This window comes from Dendrobates tinctorius, unplaced genomic scaffold (genome assembly GCF_039654945.1).
Source record: "Dendrobates tinctorius isolate UK_male_01 unplaced genomic scaffold, ASM3965494v1 ptg000058l, whole genome shotgun sequence".
Lineage (NCBI taxonomy): Eukaryota > Metazoa > Chordata > Amphibia > Anura > Dendrobatidae > Dendrobates > Dendrobates tinctorius.
The window spans coordinates 5,565,528-5,584,154 of record NW_027361726.1 but is presented as its reverse complement, the minus strand read 5'-3'; the positions used below and the strand labels follow the sequence as shown (position 1 = coordinate 5,584,154).

Sequence of the window (18,627 nt, the reverse complement as noted above, 5' to 3'; positions counted from 1 at the left end):
AGAGGGGAAAGAAAGAAAGAACAGAGCGAAAGAAAGGAAGAACAGAGAGAAAGAAAGATTAGAGAGAGAAAGAAAGAGGGGAAAGAAACAGAAAAAGAACAGAGCGAAAGAAAGAACAGAGAGAAAGAGAAAGAAAGAACAGACTCCCAACCGTACACCTCGTACACACACGCAGCTACATCCACTCTGTAAACCCCTCCTCACCCCACACATACTTGACTGATTCAGCACGATGACAACCAGCACAGCAGAGTCCTGCATAGTTACATAAATCGAGGGCTGTGCGTGCGCACAGGACCGGTGATGAGGTCACAGGAGGGGAGGAGTCAGGAGTTACATGATCAGGGGCCTCCGACTGAGATGCCTGATCATGTGACCCCTGACTCCTCCCCTCCTGTGACCTCATCACAGATCCTGTGCGCACAAAGCAAGGATTTATCAGTGAGGGGCTGCGGTGGCCGGTGACAGATTATAATGGGGCAATTTACCCTGGGCTGGTGGGCCCCCCCACACCACTGGGCCCTGGGCTACCGCCCATATTGACCTCATTATAAATCGCCACTGGCCATGCCACACAGCTAGGTCAATCAATATGTGGATGAAGGACCACCACATCAAATCCCTGTCATGGTCAGCCCAATCTCCAGACCTGAACCCCATTGAAAACCTCTGGAATGTAATCTAGAGGAAGATGGATAGACACAAGCCATCAAACAAAGAAGAACTGCTTACATTTTTGTACCAGGAGTGGCATAAGGTCACCCAAAAGCAGTGTGAAAGACTGGTGGAAAGCATGCCAAGAGCATGAAAGCTGTGATTAAAAATCATGGTTATTCCACAAAATATTGATTTCTGAACTCTTCCCAAGTTAAAGCATTAGTATTGTTGTTTCTGAATGATTATGAACTTGTTTTCTTAGCATTATTTGAGGTCTGCAAGCACTGCAATTTTTTTGCTCTTTTGACCATTTCTCAATTTATTGCTTGGAAATTCGGAGACATGTCAGTAGTTTATAGAATAAAAGAGCAATTTACATTTTACTCAAAAAGAGAAAAATCAGACAAACTGAAAATTTAGCAGTGGTCTCTTAATTTTTGCCAGAGCTGTATATATAAATCTATTTGTAGTGAACTCCCCACTAACGGTGACTGAATAAATCTGTATGCAGTGAGCGCCTCCTAATGGTGGCAGTATATATATTTGTAGTGATGGCTGTATATAATGGTGGCTGTATATATAAATCTGTATGCAGTGAGCTCCCCCTAGTGGTGGCTACGTAAATCCATAAATCTTTGCATAAACCTTAATACTTTGCCCCAACTGTGCTCAATTCTCTGCCCTACCAATGGAGAAGTGTTTGCACCTGCTGGTCTTCCTTTCTCCCTGAAAGAAACATTCACGATAAGGCATATTTACAGGGGTTCAGAGGGACCAGCTAGACTAATAGTCCAGCAAAGATTCAACCTACTGGTACAGTGGACGCCACCACTGAGGATGAGGAAAAGTTAATGCCGCCTGCTCATTGGAGTGAAACATCAAAGTCTGGACAATAATTCTCTGTAATTGTTTAACTAGTGGCTGTTAGGGAAAGTATTACTCCATCACCTAGCAATTAGCTGCAGAATGGCTTCTGGCCGCACTGGAGATTTCAGCAAGACTTAACCCAAGGCGGAAATGGCACGAAATGCACTGACCTGGCAAATCATACAGTGAAAAATTACAAGTTCAAGTTCCAGGGGCAAAGAACCCCTGTGGGCTGTGGCCAAGCTCACAAATAAACCTTCAAATAAAGATCTATATATTAAAACATCCAAAATATGAAGGAACACTCCAAAAGTGATAATTTGTGCCAGGGCTTGTGTCCTACTGTATACTAGCTGCATGGTACACAGCCACAGTCCCCCACATGCCCCAATTCAGGCTCTGAGGGTGATTACAACCTGGTGGCTGGAGCATGACACAAAAAGGAATTCATCTGTCAAGCCCCTCGCCCACAGACCCTCCAATCGGTTGTGGGTAGAGTATCCCTTCATCGTAGCATAAGAAAACGGAGCAGAATACTGAACAATGATGGATGGAAATTTACAATTTGGGGAATTTGTAATTTTGGTATACAAAAAAAAAAATTAAAGACACACATTTCTGTTGGGCTTTACTGCTTCTCTCTGACTCTGAGACGACACCTCGTACCATCCATGGGGCGCAGAGTTCCTGTATCCTGGATCTTAAACGTCTGCCCCTCCACTAGCTGGAAGTCGAATCTCTGCAGAAGCTTCGCCATCACGACTTTTGCCTCCATCTGCAGTGAAAAAAATATATACAAGTTTCATACTCTCAAAAAGTTTTATATAATAGACAGATAATAGATAGACAGATAATTCTCAGAAAGAGAATTGGAGGGATCCAATGGCTGGATATACTTAAAGACAAAAATGTCTAGGAAGGATGGGAAATCTTGAAAAATGAAATTCTCAAAGCACAATTGTTAACAATTCCGAAAAGAGGGAAGAATAGGAAGCATTTAAGGAAACCAGGATGGATGAACACAGAACTTAAGCACATGCTAAAAAGGAAGAAAGAAATGTTTATAAAATGGAAAGAGGAAGGCATATCTAAAGAAGAATATAATGATGTCTGCAGAACCTGCAGGGCACAAATCAGATTATCTAAAGCTGACAATGAATTGAGGCTTGCAAGAGATGTCAAAAGCAATAATAAAGGATTTTGGGGATATGTCAAAAGTAAAAGAAAAGTCAAAGATGCTATAGGAGTTTTACAGGATGAAAATGATGAAATGGTAAGACAGGATGTTGAGAAGGCTGAACTTTTAAATTCCTATTTTGCATCTGTTTTCTCTCAGAAAGGAAATGTAACATCAACTGTTCTTCACTGTCCTATTAAGGGAATAGAAGAATCCTGGATATCTATAAACAGAAAGATAGTGAGGAAACACTGAGCTAACCTAAATGAATTCAAGTCTCCAGGTCCAGATGAATTACACCCCAGAGTACTGAAGGAGATAGCAGAAGAAATTTTTGAACCCCTCTCCATAATCTTTGAAAATTCTTGGAGAACAGGAGAAGTCCCAGAAGACTGGAGAAGAGCAAATGATGTTCCTATCATCAAAAAGGGGAAGAAAGTGGACCCAGGCAACTATAGGCCGGTGAGTCTGACTTCTATACCAGGAAAGATCTTTGAACAAATTATTAAACAACATGTATGTCAGTACCTGGATAAGAATGAAATAATTAAACAGAGTCAGCATGGGTTTGTAACTAATAAGTCATGTCAGACTAACTTAATTTCCTTCTATGACGGAATCACTGATTGGGTGGATCAAGAAAATGCTGTAGATATAGTATATCTTGACTTCAGCAAAGCATTTGACAAAGTATCTCATACAATCCTTATTGAAAAAATGACTAAGTATGGAATGGACAAGGCAACTGTTAGGTGGATTCATAACTGGCTTAGTGATCGGACTCAAAGAGTGGTCATAAATGGCTGCACATCCAGTTGGAAGAATGTCTCAAGTGGGGTACCACAGGGCTCTGTCCTGGGCCCTGTATTGTTCAACATCTTTATCAATGATTTAGATGAAGGAATTGAGGGTAAACTCATTAAATTTGCTGATGACACAAAGCTAGGAGGGATAGCTAATACTAGAGAAGAGAGAGAGGATTCAAAAAGATATAAATAAACTGGAGAAGTGGGCAGCAACTAACAGAATGGTTTTTAACAGGGAAAAATGCAAAGTACTACATCTGGGCAATAAAAATGAAAAAAGCATATACAGAATAGGAGGAATAGGGCTAAGCAACAGCACATGTGAAAAAGACTTGGGTATACTAATAGATCACAGACTGAATATGAGTCAACAGTGTGATGGATGCAGCAGCAAAAAAGGCAAATGCAATTCTAGGATGTATTAACAGAAGCATACAGTCTAGATCACGTGAAGTCATTATTTCCCTCTACTCCTCTTTGGTCAGACCTCATCTGGAATATTGTGTCCAGTTTTGGGCACCACATTTTAAAAAAGACATCAACAAACTGGAGCAAGTTCAGAAAAGAGCAACCAGAATGGTGACCGGTCTGCAAACCCTGTCTTATGAGGAAAGGTTGCAGGATTTGGGAATGTTTAGTTTTCAAAAGAGAAGACTGAGAGGAGACTTAATAGCTGTCTACAAATATCTCAAGGGCTGTCACATTGTAGAAGGATCATCTTTATTCTCATTTGCACAAGTAAAGACTAGAAGCAATGGGATGAAACTGAATGGGAGGAGACACAGATTAGATATTAGAATAAACTTTTTGACAGTTAGAGTGATCAATGAGTGAAACAGGCTGCCACGAGAAGTGGTGAGTTCTCCTTCAATGGAAGTCTTCAAACAGAGACTGGACAGACATCTGTCTGGGATGATTTAGCAAATCCTGCTTTGAGCAGGGGGTTGGACCAGATGGCCCAGGAGGTCCCTTCCAACTCTGCCATTCTATGATTCTATAATAGATAGATAATAGATAGATAATAGACAGATAATAGATAGCTAAAGATAAATAGATAATAGACATATAGATAATAGACAGATAATAGATAGATAATAGACAGATAATAGATAGATAAAAGATAGAGATAACAGATAATAGACAGATGATAGATAGATAGATAGATAATAGACAGATATATAAAAGATAGAGATAATAGATAGATATATAGATAAATAATAGATAGACAATAGATGATAACTAGATAATAGATAGATAGATCGATAGATAGATAGATAGATAGATAGATAGATAGATAGATAGATAGATAGATAGATAATAGACCCCTAAGAGGTGAAAACAAATATATGGAAGTTTTCATCAGTATAAGACATTTGACCGCTGAGGGTTTTATATTATAAAAAGCTCAATCATTCTTTTGTGAAAAGTTCTACAACTTTTCAACAAACTTTGTTTTACGATTCTTCATTTTTCAGATCTCTGCTTACTACACGTGAATGGAAACATTTACATCTAACAACCAGCCACAATGCCTCCAAAATCTCTAGGATGAGAATGAATCATACCGGTAAAAATATCAAAAACAGGTGTACCTGTGCAAACACTTGTCCTATACAAGAGCGCGGTCCGAGGGAGAACGGGAAATAGGTGAAGTACGGTCTGTAAGGAGGAAAAAGGAAGGAGCTTAAAACATTTCATATGTCATCTATGGATATCATGGCTTAGGCCGGGGTCACACTTGTGAGAAACTCGCATGAGTCTCGCATCTCAATACCCGGCACTGCCGCCGGCACTTGGATCGGAGCGATCAGCTGCATAGAAATACATACAGCCGCACACTCCGGTCCCGAGTGCCGGCGGCAGTGCCGGGTATTGATGCATGAGTTTCTCACATCACACTCGCAAGTGTGACCCCGGCCATGGGAAGTCCACTTAGATAAACAGATCCTCTGATTGTGAGCTGTTAGTCAGAGCTTTGGCTGCTGTAACCTACTCCCCCTGCAGGACAAGTATACAATTACACAGTTTTCATTGAAGTCAATGGGCGACAAAAACTTAGTCCTCCACAGCACTCTAAATAGGGGCCCCCCTGTCCTCTATGAGGTAATAGGAACCAGTTTTGCCTTGAATGGTCAACTCCAATTTCTGCAGTGGACAATCAAATCTTGGGACGAGTTGGAAGCTTTTTTGCACAATGCAATCCACATTTTGCAGCAGGGCAGTGGGTATAACCGGCTGTGATATCCAGTGCGTCACTCACTTTGAGGAGTCACGGCTGAATCTGTCGGGGTCAAAGGTCAGGGGATCCTTAAAAAATTGCTCCATCCTCCCGGTCACATAGGAGTAGACCTAAAAAAAAAGAGTGCTGTATATCAGCTGCTGTATGTATGATATGTGTTCTGCTTCATTATTGTAAACTAATTCATTTTACTTTGCTGTTCAAGAGCTCCACTTGCTGTTAGTGACTGAAAACAGAGGATGAACCCCACCCTGGCCCGATTAGTTATCGGAGTATATCACTCTTGGCAGTAACCACAATGGTACCCATAGGGGGCACACAGGTAGCAGTGGCAACACAAAGACTTATAGATGACACCAGGTAGGTGAGGACCTGTTACAGATCCTCACATTACATCTCTGACAGCAGCAAACATCCCGCTCCTGTTTTGGACTCCATCCTGCATTGATACATAGTGACAAACCCATCAGGACGAAGTAAAATCCTCCAAATATAAACCAAAATTATCCTATTCACTGACAGCAAGCAGAGCTCTTTTAGATGAAATGCAGAAATACCAGCACTGGGGTGTTTTTAGGAATCCTGACACCCTCAATTATCATATCCTCTTGCAATAATCTGGAAGTTCCAGGGGCAGGGGGGTACAGCCGCAGAGTCTCTTTCAGAACCTGGAAAAGACAAAAAAAAGAAAGAAAAATGGCACCTAAATATAATTATTTGCAGCATAAGTTGAGTTATTTATATTGTTCTGGTAATACAGTTAGGGTATGTCTCCATGGTCCGTAATGGGAGCGCTTTGGAAGCAGTTCCGTTGTACGCAGCGTCCAATCCACAGCGTTTCCTGACCGTGGTAACATACCATAATCATGACATACAGCAGTAGCTGCGTTACAGTGTGGAAGCAGCAGCGTATACAAAACATGGGGAGACAGCACCACCTGCTGGCCTGATCTCGTATTACAACATGTATGAGTAGACTGCAGTTACTTCCTCCTTTACCTGGGAGAGGTACCGTAATTTACCAAGGTCGTCATACTCAATGTCTCGTCTCGATCCAATGATCTCGTCCAACTCGGCCTGGACCCTGTGCATTAAATGAAAAGTCTGTGCCATTATGTGATCCAGGCTCATAGCCTTGGTGATCATGATCGATTACTTTCCCTCTTTGGGCCATATATTCCCATTTCTGCACATGATTCTCATGTGTTTATATATTCCAATAATCTCATAGCTGGACTGCAGTGATCACTCACTAGTTCTCACCCCCAAGTTTACTTTTAGCAAAAGGAATAACTCACTTTTGCAGGATTTCAGGATTTTGGGCCAATTCCTGGACAGCAAATGCCAACTGATTGGCCGTCGTTTCTTGTCCTGAGTAAAGAGACAACATACATTCACCTTTTCATGACAGTCTATTTTTCATTTTTAAAGAGAAATAACTTTTTATTTTCAGTTCCTCCCTTGACATACTCATATGGGGGCTTGTAAGTTGTAGTTTTCAATGGCGCCACTCACTTCGCCATACAATAATCTCCTATGAAACCCAGTCTACTATGGAGCAGAGCCGCCCTTACCACACGGCACATCCAAGCAAGTGCCAGGACCCTGTGTAAGTGCACAACCAGAAGAGGCTGAAGGTACCGAAGTGATTATGCTTTATGTATGGAGCATTACATGAGGCCCATTCTGTATGGAGCATTATATGGAGCCCATTCTGTATAGAGCATTACATGAGGCCCATTCTGTATGGAGCATTATATGGGGCCCATTCTCTATGGAACATTATATGGAGCCCATCCTGTATAGAGCAATATATTGGGCCCATTCTGTACAGAGTATTATATGGGGCCCATTTTGTATAAAGCATTATATGGAGCTCATTCTCTATGGAGCATTATATGGAGCCCATCCTGTATAGAGCATTATATGAGGCCCATTCTGTATGGAGCATTATATGGAGCCCATTCTCTATGGAGGATTATATGGAGCCCATCCTGTATAGAGCATTATATGGGGCCCATTCTGTACAGAGCATTATATGGGGCCCATTCTGTATAGTGCATTATATGGAGCTCATTCTGTATGGAGCATTATAAGGGGCCCATTATTCTATATGAAACATTATATGGGTCCCATTCTGTATGGAGCATTATATTGAGCCCATTCTCTATGAAACATTATATGGAGCCCATTCTGTATGGAGAATTATATGGAGCCCATTCTGCATGGAGCATTATATGGGGCCCATTCTGCATGGAGCATTATATGGGGCCCATTATACTATATGGAGCAATATATGGGGCTCATTATACTAAATGGAGCATCATGTGGTGCCCATAATACTGTATGGAGGAATATACTGTCCGGTCTAAAATGTAAACTTTAGAACCCCCCCAGGACACGCACTGTGCGCTCTGAGGATTCGCCGGTTTCTGAGCTATTGTAGAATTTACAATAGATATCACTCATGTAATGTAAGAAGTGAAATCTTTGGCATTGTACACTATACCTATATTCTATTCCTATATTCTGCCGCATCTGTGCATCATGAATTGTGATATGTGTTAAAGGGGCCACTGAGACTCTTTGGCCTGGGGTCCACGAAAGCTAGGAGCCGACCCTGCTATGGAGTATAAACATGGCGGCGATAATAGAGGGGTTACAGCTGCAATTGCATCCCATCAGCAACCCCAGTAGGCAAACAGGACCAGAACGGTAGCATGGCATTAATGCACTAAGGCTATGTTCACACGTAGCGCTTTTGATGCGTTTTTCCCCGGAGGCAAAATCTGGTCTCTTGACAGTAAGAAACTTGGTGGACAAAAGCAGCTTTTACTTGTTTTTCTTTGTGGTTTTTGATGCCTTTTTGTCAGGGTACATTAGTCTCTTGTGCATGCTGATAAAGGTTAGTGCATCAAAAAAATCTACCGTAATTCTACTTTCATCAGGTTTTTTTTTCAAAAACACAGCAAAACCTGACACCTGCAATGCAGATTGCCACTTCTCTCAGTGTTTTTCACCCATTGCTTTTAATGGGTGAAAAACACTGAAAGAAGTGGCAATCTGCATTTTGGAAAACCAAGGTATTGCACAAAATAATGAGAGCAAAAAAAAACAAAACTGTGCGCTTGAGATTTCTGAAATCTCATAGACTTTCCTTGTACTATAAAACGCATCTGAAAATTTGCATGAAAAAACGCATGGAAAAAAACACTGCAAAAGCACAACGTGCGAACATAGCATTAAATATCATTGTCAAAGATTGACAGTGGCATTAAAGTAGTTAAACAGAAGCTCAGCTACGGCTGCTGCTATTAGATGCATCAGCTCTAGAAACTAAGGATAATGGCCAACAATGGCCCCTTTCAGTTTCTTCTCTAGTGCCCTTCTGGACATTGCAGGCAGAGAAGTAAGGCCGGAGTCACACTGGCGAGGAATACGGGAGAGTGAGAGGCGCAAAATGCACGCATTAGACACGGACAAATGATTCTCTATGGGGTCCCTCGCACCAGCCGTATATTTCTCCTCAGTATTCTACGCTCCGTGCCAATCGCAGCATGCTGCGATTGTCAGCGCACTACGCCCGTAGTACGCCAATGCAAGTCTATGGATGCGCAAAAAATACGGATTACACACGGACCACACATGTGACTTGCGAGAAATACGCACCAGGTGTCTTTTAGAAACCCTGTCATTGGGCTCCATTATATGTCCATTTTGCAAGCCTGCGAGAAAATCTCGGCATACGGATTACATACGGATTACATACGGATGCTGACATGCGCAAAATACGCGACCACACCTTGATTACGGATGACATACGGAGCACTATTTAGGGGTCTGTCATCCGTATTACGCATGTAAAATACTGACCGTATTTTGCGCAGGTTAGTGTGACTCCAGCCTTACAGAAAGATAAGCAAAGACTTAAGGCCCTTTTACATTTAGCGATGCACCAGCGATCCCGACAACGATACGACCCGGTCAGGATCGCTGGTGCATCGCTAAATGATTGCTAGTGAGCTGCCAAACAGGCAGATCTCACAGCGATGCAGCAGTGATACAGCGGACGATACTTACCTTTCAGATGCTGCGATCCTGACGTCCTCCCGCCCGCCTCCACACGTCCCTCGTCGGCGCCAGCAGGAAGTGCCCGACGAGAAATGGAGCTGCGCGATCAGCGATGGACAGCGGGGGAGCCGGTCGGAGGTAAGTATCACACATAGCGATATCACTAGCAATATCGCTGCTGCGTCACCAAATCGGTGATGCTTTAGCGATATTGCTAGCAATATCGCTATGTGTAAAACCCCCTTTATATTCAGAAACAGGGGCGGTAAATCCAGGGCATGAAGGAAATCCTTAGGGGTAAAGCCCCGTTACACATAGCGATATCGCTAGCAATACCGCTGTAACGTCACCGATTTTGTGATGTTGCACGATATTGCTAGCGATATCGCCATGTGTGATACTTACCTCCGACCGCTCCCCCCGCTGCTCATCGCTGGTCGCGCGAGAATGTCCTGGATCATTTCTCGTCGGGCGCTTCCTGCTGGGCTTCCTGTGGCGCCGACGAGCGAGGCGTGGATAGGGGCGGGAGAACGTCAGGATCGCCGCGTCTGACAGGTAAGTAGCGACCCCCGTCCCCAGCGATGTCGCTAGTGAGATCTGCCTGTGTGGCAGCTCACTAGCGACCACTTAGCGATGTACCAGCGATCCATATCGTTGTCGGGATCCCTGGTGCATCGCTATGTGTAACGGTACCCTAAGAGTGGTGGCCCATGTAATGCTGACCCCTGTCTTGGTAAAGGGTAACCCCTCCTTTTCTGGCTACTATTTTGCGGTACATTAAATATTTATGTATTATTGATTCTTACCAGCAATGAAGAAAGTGACAAAGTTGTCTATTATCACTTCAATATCGCATTCACCTTCCAAAGCTGTGAAAATAAACGAAATTGAAATTTAGCAAAGTTGGGGAGATGCCCTGACCATGAAAGGGTCCATAGTCAGTGACTAAAGCCTAAGGCTAGGGTTGCCTCTTATATACGTGGGCACTTCGGTGCAGAACAGAACTGCCCGAAAAGAATAAAATCAAGGATGATAGCAGCAGCACAGAGTACTTCAGGAGAGCAGTGTGTTCACTCTCTAGGTCAGACCTGCTTACTCATGTGATGATATCAAAGGGCAGAGTCCTCATAGGGTAAGAGGCCACAGTCCCAGAGACACACATTGGGACGAGAAGGGCTCACAGCAGCACAGAGAATTTCAATATGGGGTTGTATTGATAACAGGGCAGTGATCTGTCCATGGAAATATACGGTATGTGACATATTTACCTCCTCCTTTGAGTATCTGAGTCAGAATATCAGTAGGGACCTCCACTCCATCTTGCACCATCTGCTGTCTCTTCTCGATGCATTCCCTCCCCGTCTTACGCAGCAGCCGGATGGACTCTCTGGTTTCTTTAATAATTTTTTGTTTCGAAGGCATAAACTGTCCAGAAAAGCAGAATATTAATGGAACAGAACAAAATATTCTGATCATCATACACCTGAAAAAAAAGAGAATCCAAGTGCCATACACCGCCATCTCTACCCCATCACTAGACATAATACCGTGTTTCTCCAATCACCTGTTCTACATGCTCACCCGTGCAAGAGGATTTCTTATCTCCACAAAGCCCTTCAAGGCCATGAAAATGGCTTGTGGGAATGGTGTCTGGTCGTCTTGTAAAGCGTTCAGGTCCATATCAAATGCCACCTGTAACACAGATATGGTAGAACAAGCTAAGATATAATGTATAGTCATGCAGGAGGAAAAGAAAAGTGTATATCCATACAGAGGCAGTATTATAGCAGTGATATTCCTGTACATAGCAGGCAGTAATATAGCAGTGATATTTCTGTACATAGGGGCAGTATTATTGTAGTTATATTCTTGTACATAGGGGCAGTATTATAGTAGTTATATTCTTGTACATAGGTGGCAGTATTATAGTAGTTATATTCTTGTACATAGGAGCAGTATTATAGTAGTTATATTCTTGTACATAGGACCAGTATTATAGTAGTTATATGCTTGCACATAGGTGGCAGTATTATAGCAGTGATATTCCTGTACATAGCAGGCAGTAATATAGCAGTCATATTTCTGTACATAGGAGCAGTATTATTGTAGTTATATTCTTGTACATAGGGGCAGTATTATAGTAGTTATATTCTTGTACATAGGTGGCAGTATTATAGTAGTTATATTCTTGTACATAGGAGCAGTATTATAGTAGTTATATTCTTGTACATAGGGGCAGTATTATAGTAGTTATATACTTGTACATAGGACCAATATTATAGTAGTTATATGCTTGCACATAGGTGGCAGTATTATAGTAGTTATATTCTTGTACATAGGGGCAGTATTATAGTAGTTATATTCTTGTACATTGGAGCAGTATTATAGTAGTTATATTCTTGCACATGGGGGCAGTATTATAGCAGGTATATTTTTGTACATAGGAGCAGTATTATAGCAGTTATATTCTTGTACATAGGGGCAGTATTATAGTAGTTATATTCTGGTACATAGGAGCAGTATTATAGCAGTTATATTCTTGTACATAGGAGCAGTATTATAGTAGTTATATTCTTGTATATAGGGGCAGTATTATAGTAGTTATATTCTTGTACATAGGAGCAGTATTATACTAGTTATATTCATGTATATAGGGGCAGTATTATAGTAGTTATATTCTTGTACTCTTGTACATAGGAGCAGTACTATAGTAGTTATATTCTTGTACATGGGGCAGTGTTATAGCAGTTATATTCTTGTACATAGGGGCAGTATTATAGTAGTTATATTCTTGTATATAGGGGCAGTATTATAGTAGTCTGGGTTTATCAGACCTTGGCGATTACATCCAGGGTCATTCTATTCAGCAAGTCATGCATGACAACTTCTGATTTGTTATCTGCTTTTTCATTCAGGCGCTCCATCAACTCTTCTGCCTTTTCATTGAATGTTCCCATTAATCCCATCAGATACCTGGAGAAGATTGTCAAAATAACCAGGTTAGGTTCATGCAAGCTCAAAGACCGTGACTGCTGCGACTATTTTAATTGTACTATTTGTTTGTATCTAGACAAGCAGATATTCAGTAATATACATCAATGTGCCCCGACTTTACTTACGGTCTACTGAAGGCGGGATCCATGAGTCGGCGCTGTTTGTGCCAGCGGTCGTAATTTCTGTCAGTCAACAATCCATTTCCTAAAAATCTAATATAACAAGAATAAGAAAAAAAAAGTTAGTAAAATTTTATATAACAAAAATAAGACTTTTTTTTTTTTAAAAAGTCATAAATAATTGGTTCCATCATTAGCACTCACCTGACGCCAAATAAATAAAAGATATCTTCATAGAATTTGTCTTTTGGGTGTTTTGTGGACATCAGAAGTTCCTTCAACAAAACAAGCAGACATGTTTTTATAATTCTGGACAACCCCTTTAATGTTTGCATCCCAGTTTTACCAACAGAATTTACCTTTATTGCTTCAGGACTGGAAACAAGTACAATGACAGTGTGGAAGCCATTGATACGCACAACGGGGCCATATTTCTCTGCCCTGTATATGGCAAATCAGCATATAATAACATTAGTGGGTACCTAAAAGGTGCGGCACATAATTGAATTACTCCATTTTTGTGTCTACCTTGGTGCTAAAAAGGAGGCTTTTTTTGTTGCTAGGACTCAAAATTTTCATGCATTAGGCCTGTTTCACACTTCCGCTTTCAGGCGTCAGTCACAATCCACCGTTTGGGGAAAAAAAACGGATCTGACGGATTTACCTGGCGGATCCGTTTTTTTCCCCCTAGACTTGAATTGTCGGCGGATTGTGACGGATGACCTTCCGTTCCGTCCGTCTCTCTCTTTCTGCAATCTGCAGTTTCGACGGATCCATTAGGAAAACGGATGAAAAAAATGGATGCAACTGATTAAACGGATCCGTTTTTTTGGCGGATCCGCTAGACGGATCAGTCGAAAAAACTGAATGTTTGCATCCGTTTTTCACTAATTTCGACGGATCCGTCATTCCGTCAAAACAGCGGATTCTGACTGACGCCAGAAAACTGAAGTGTGAAACAGGCCTTATTTGCAACGTAGTTTTTTCAGCCATTTACAGTACCTCTTTTCACCATCAGTTTTTTTTATAGACTTTTATATAACAGCCCCCCCTCCATCATTCACTTACCAGTCTAAGAAATAATCAAAGATAAGTTCATTGTTTTCTGTCAGCTTCAATACTGTAGGGTAATGGCCCATTAAAAAGCTGTGAAGTCCAAAAACAACATATTAACTAATACATCAATAGTAAAAAAAAAATATAGAAAAAACTTATCAGATCAAAAGTGGGAACTCTAAAAAGTTCTTATAGTTATTGTACCCACACAACTTGCATCCACCAATCAGTAATTTTTGGCATGCTTAGTGCAATTGTGCTGCTAGAAGTAGGGGATCTGAATATTCTGGTGACAAGGTCCCTTTAAGAAAAACAGCTTTGAAGCAGATTGATTTATTGTGTTTCCATGCATTTGCTTGTAGTTTCGCAATAGCTGGAAAACATTATTTAAATTCTATTGACATTATAATATTTTATCTTAAATTCATATCGATGGCCCTTTTCACCTGTTACTAACAGGCAGTAATATTACGTACAACACTGTGATATGTCAGTAAATAAAGATAATAATATCATTGTGCCCTCACCTGTCTCTGGGGGGTCCGGGGATGTGGTCGTACTTCATGTGGATGTACTGGATGTAAGCGCAGTAAAGTAGGAAGAAGACCGCAGCCAGGCCCAGCAACAGCAGGAGGGCCCCTGAGATCAGAGACCACAGAGTCATGGTGGAGGGCCACAGGGTGAGCACAGAAATCTATGGGTTATCTGCTGCAGCACAAGGGAAAATACCTGACATATAATGAGGAGGTGGAGACACAGCATAACCAGGAAGGGCAGGTGTATATAGGGAGAGGAGGGGCGGTTGTGCGAATTCAAAATTTTACTCTGGAAATATTTAAGTTTTCGACACTTCCCACTTTGCCCAAAACAAGAGTCCATACAGTGTCCAAAGTAATTCAAGACAAACATCTAAATCATATAATGTAGGATTTCATATTTTAGATTTAGATTTTACATATATATTTTTATAGATATGCGACTCTGGTATTGCAGATCTTGATTAGTGTATTGCTTCAGAGGGAAGTAACCTCACGAGTCTCTGAGTCACATCACTTTGTTTATCTGTTCTTCTGTTTGGTCAAATAACCTTTCCTTTTATAGATATGCTGTCCAATTTACAACCGTAAGACACAGATCTGTTATTACAAAAACAAGATACAGTGGGTACGGAAAGTATTCAGACCCGTTTCAATTTTTCACTTTTTGTTTCATTGGAGCCATTTGGTAAATTCAAAAAAGTTCATTCTTTTTCTCATTAATTATTACATTTATCTGCTACTACATGTGGGGACAAATGACACCGCAAGAAACGACCTGGAAACCATCTGCAGAGACTTTGAAGACTTAGGCAAGAAAGTGAAAGAACTGGGAGCGCAGGTGGTCTTCTCTTCCATCCTCCCAGTGGATGGCCATGGAACAAGGAGGTGGAATAAGATTCTGCAGGTGAACAACTGGCTACGTCGATGGTGCCGTCAGCAACGATTTGGATTTCTGGATCACGGAGTGAACTACTTATACGATGGACTACTTGCTAGAGATGGAGTGCACCTTACGAAGACTGGAAAGCATGTATTTGGAAGTCGCCTTGCTACACTTGTAAGGAGAGCTTTAAACTAGAACAACATGGGAAGGGAAGCAAAAGACCAGAAAAAGCCATACACCTGACAAATGCTATTGAGAACTCTGCTATTAGAAGTGGAAAGGAAGAACAAAGACGAAAGAATCTAATTAATAAAAATATTGGAGAAAGAGAAACCAATCACAAACTAAAATGTTTCTATACTAATGAACAAAGCATGGGCAACAAACAAGGAGAATTGGAACTACTAACACAGGAAAAAAAATATGATGTCATTGGAATCACTGAAACTTGGTGGGACAATACACATGATTGGAATACAAGACTAGAAGGATACAACTTATTTGCAAGAAACAGACTTGATAAACGAGGAGGGGGTGTCGCATTGTATGTTAGAAACACGTATATCTGCACAGAGATTGAAGCTTCAGAGACTGGGAGTTCTGTGGAAACTGTTTGGGTAAGAATACAAGGACACAACAATGGAAAGGACACCATTGTAGGCATTTACTACAGGCCGCCTGTGCAAGCTAAAGATATGGATGAACTCTTTATGCATCAAATGGCCAAGTTCTCCAAAAAATATGATATAGTTGTCATGGGAGATTTCAACTATCCAGACATTTGTTGGGAATCTCTCTCAGGCAAAACTAACAGGTCAAGGAAATTCTTATCCTCTCTTGCTGACAACTTTATCTTCCAAAAGGTAAGGGAGAAAACAAGGGGAACTGCTACCTTGGATCTAATCCTTATAAATAGGGAGGAAATGGTTGAGGAGGTAAAAGTGGCTGGGACCCTAGGAGGTAGCGACCATGCTATTTTAGAATTTTGGATAACTAGAGGCGGAAGACGTGTGAAGACTCAGACCTCAAGGTTAGATTTCAGAAAGGCAGATTTTAAGGGATTCAGAAAGAGAATTGGAGGGATCCAATGGCTGGATATCCTAAAAGACAAAAATGTCCAGGAGGGATGGGAAATCTTGAAAAATGAAATTCTCAAAGCACAGTTGTTAACAATTCCGAAAAGAGGGAAGAATAGGAAGCATTTAAGGAAACCAGGATGGATGAACACAGAACTTAAGCACATGCTAAAAAGGAAGAAAAAAATGTTTATAAAATGGAAAGAGGGAGGCATATCAAAAGAAGAATATAATGCAGTCTGCAGAACCTGCAGGGCACAAATCAGATTATCTAAAGCTGAAAATGAATTGAGGCTTGCAAGAGATGTCAAAAGCAATAATAAAGGATTTTGGGGATATGTCAAAAGTAAAAGAAAAGTCAAAGATGCTATAGGATTTTTACAGGATGAAAATGATGAAATGGTAAGACAGGATGTTGAGAAGGCTGAACTTTTAAATTCCTATTTTGCATCTGTTTTCTCTCAGAAAGGAAATGTAACATCAACTGTTATTCACTGTCCTATTAAGGGAATAGAAGAATCCAGGATATCTATAAACAGAAAGATAGTGAGGAAACACTTAGCTAACCTAAGTGAATTCAAGTCTCCAGGTCCAGATGAATTACACCCCAGAGTACTGAAGGAGATAGCAGAAGAAATTTTTGAACCCCTCTCCATAATCTTTGAAAATTCTTGGAGAACAGGAGAAGTGCCAGAAGACTGGAGAAGAGCAAATGTTGTTCCTATCTTCAAAAAGGGGAAGAAGGTGGACCCAGGCAACTATAGGCCGGTGAGTCTGACTTCTATACCAGGAAAGATCTTTGAACAAATTATTAAACAACATGTATGTCAATACCTGGATAAGAATGAAGTGATTAAACAGAGTCAACATGGGTTTGTAACTAATAAGTCATGTCAGACTAACTTAATTTCCTTCTATGACGGTATCACTGATTGGGTGGATCAAGGAAATGCTGTTGATATAGTATATCTTGACTTCAGCAAAGCATTTGACAAAGTCTCTCATACAATCCTTATTGAAAAAATGACTAAGTATGGAATGGACAAGGCAACTGTTAGGTGGATTCATAACTGGCTTAGTGATCGGACCCAAAGAGTGGTCGTAAATGGCTGCACATCCAGTTGGAAGAATGTCTCAAGTGGGGTACCACAGGGCTCTGTCCTGGGCCCTGTATTGTTCAACATCTTTATCAACGATTTAGATGAAGGAATTGAGGGTAAACTGATTAAATTTGCTGATGACACAAAGCTAGGAGGGATAGCTAATACTAGAGAAGAGAGAGAGAGGATTCAAAAAGATTTAAATAAACTGGAGAAGTGGGCAGCAACTAACAGAATGGTTTTTAACAGGGAGAAATGCAAAGTACTACATCTGGGCAATAAAAATGAAAAAAGCATATATAGAATGGGAGGAATAGGGCTAAGTGACAGCACATGTGAAAAAGACTTGGGTATACTAATAGATCACAGACTGAATATGAGTCAACAGTGTGATGCAGCAGCAAAAAAGGCAAATGCAATTCTAGGATGTATTAACAGAAGCATACAGTCTAGATCACGTGAAGTCATTATCTCCCTCTACTCCTCTTTGGTCAGACCTCATCTGGAATATTGTGTCCAGTTTTGGGCACCACATTTTAAAAAAGACATCAACAAACTGGAGCAAGTTCAGAAAAGAGCGACCAGAATGGTGACCGGTCTGCAAACCCTGTCTTATGAGGAAAGGTTGCAGGATTTGGGAATGTTTAGTTTGCAAAAGAGAAGACTGAGAGGAGACTTAATAGCTGTCTACAAATATCTAAAGGGCTGTCACATTGTAGAAGGATCAACTTTATTCTCATTTGCACAAGGAAAGACTAGAAGCAATGGGATGAAACTGAATGGGAGGAGACACAGATTAGATATTAGAAAAAACTTTTTGACAGTTAGAGTGATCAATGAGTGGAACAGGCTGCCACGAGAAGTGGTGAGTTCTCCTTCAATGGAAGTCTTCAAACAGAGGCTGGACAGACATCTGACTGGGATGATTTAGCGAATCCTGCTTTGAGCAGGGGGTTGGACCAGATGGCCCAGGAGGTCCCTTCCAACTCTACGATTCTATGATTCTATGATTCTATGATTCTATTATTTATTATTATAGCGCC

General features: G+C 41.1%; 1 protein-coding gene across 1 annotated transcript; it reads right to left on the bottom strand.

Moving 5' to 3' along the window:
- Positions 1 to 963: 963 nt before the first annotated feature.
- LOC141092086 (cholesterol 24-hydroxylase-like) lies at positions 964 to 14,946 on the bottom strand. Its single transcript, XM_073577975.1, has 15 exons — positions 14,514 to 14,946; positions 13,999 to 14,076; positions 13,290 to 13,371; positions 13,135 to 13,205; positions 12,937 to 13,023; positions 12,652 to 12,790; positions 11,399 to 11,509; positions 11,086 to 11,242; positions 10,624 to 10,686; positions 7,045 to 7,117; positions 6,746 to 6,830; positions 6,304 to 6,414; positions 5,768 to 5,856; positions 5,100 to 5,166; positions 964 to 2,299 (listed from the first exon to the last, which is right to left on the bottom strand). The coding sequence occupies exons 1-15, from the start codon at positions 14,648 to 14,650 to the stop codon at positions 2,153 to 2,155; spliced, it is 1,497 nt and encodes a 498-aa protein (XP_073434076.1). The 5' UTR covers positions 14,651 to 14,946; the 3' UTR covers positions 964 to 2,152.
- Between the last annotated feature and the right edge of the window lie 3,681 nt (positions 14,947 to 18,627).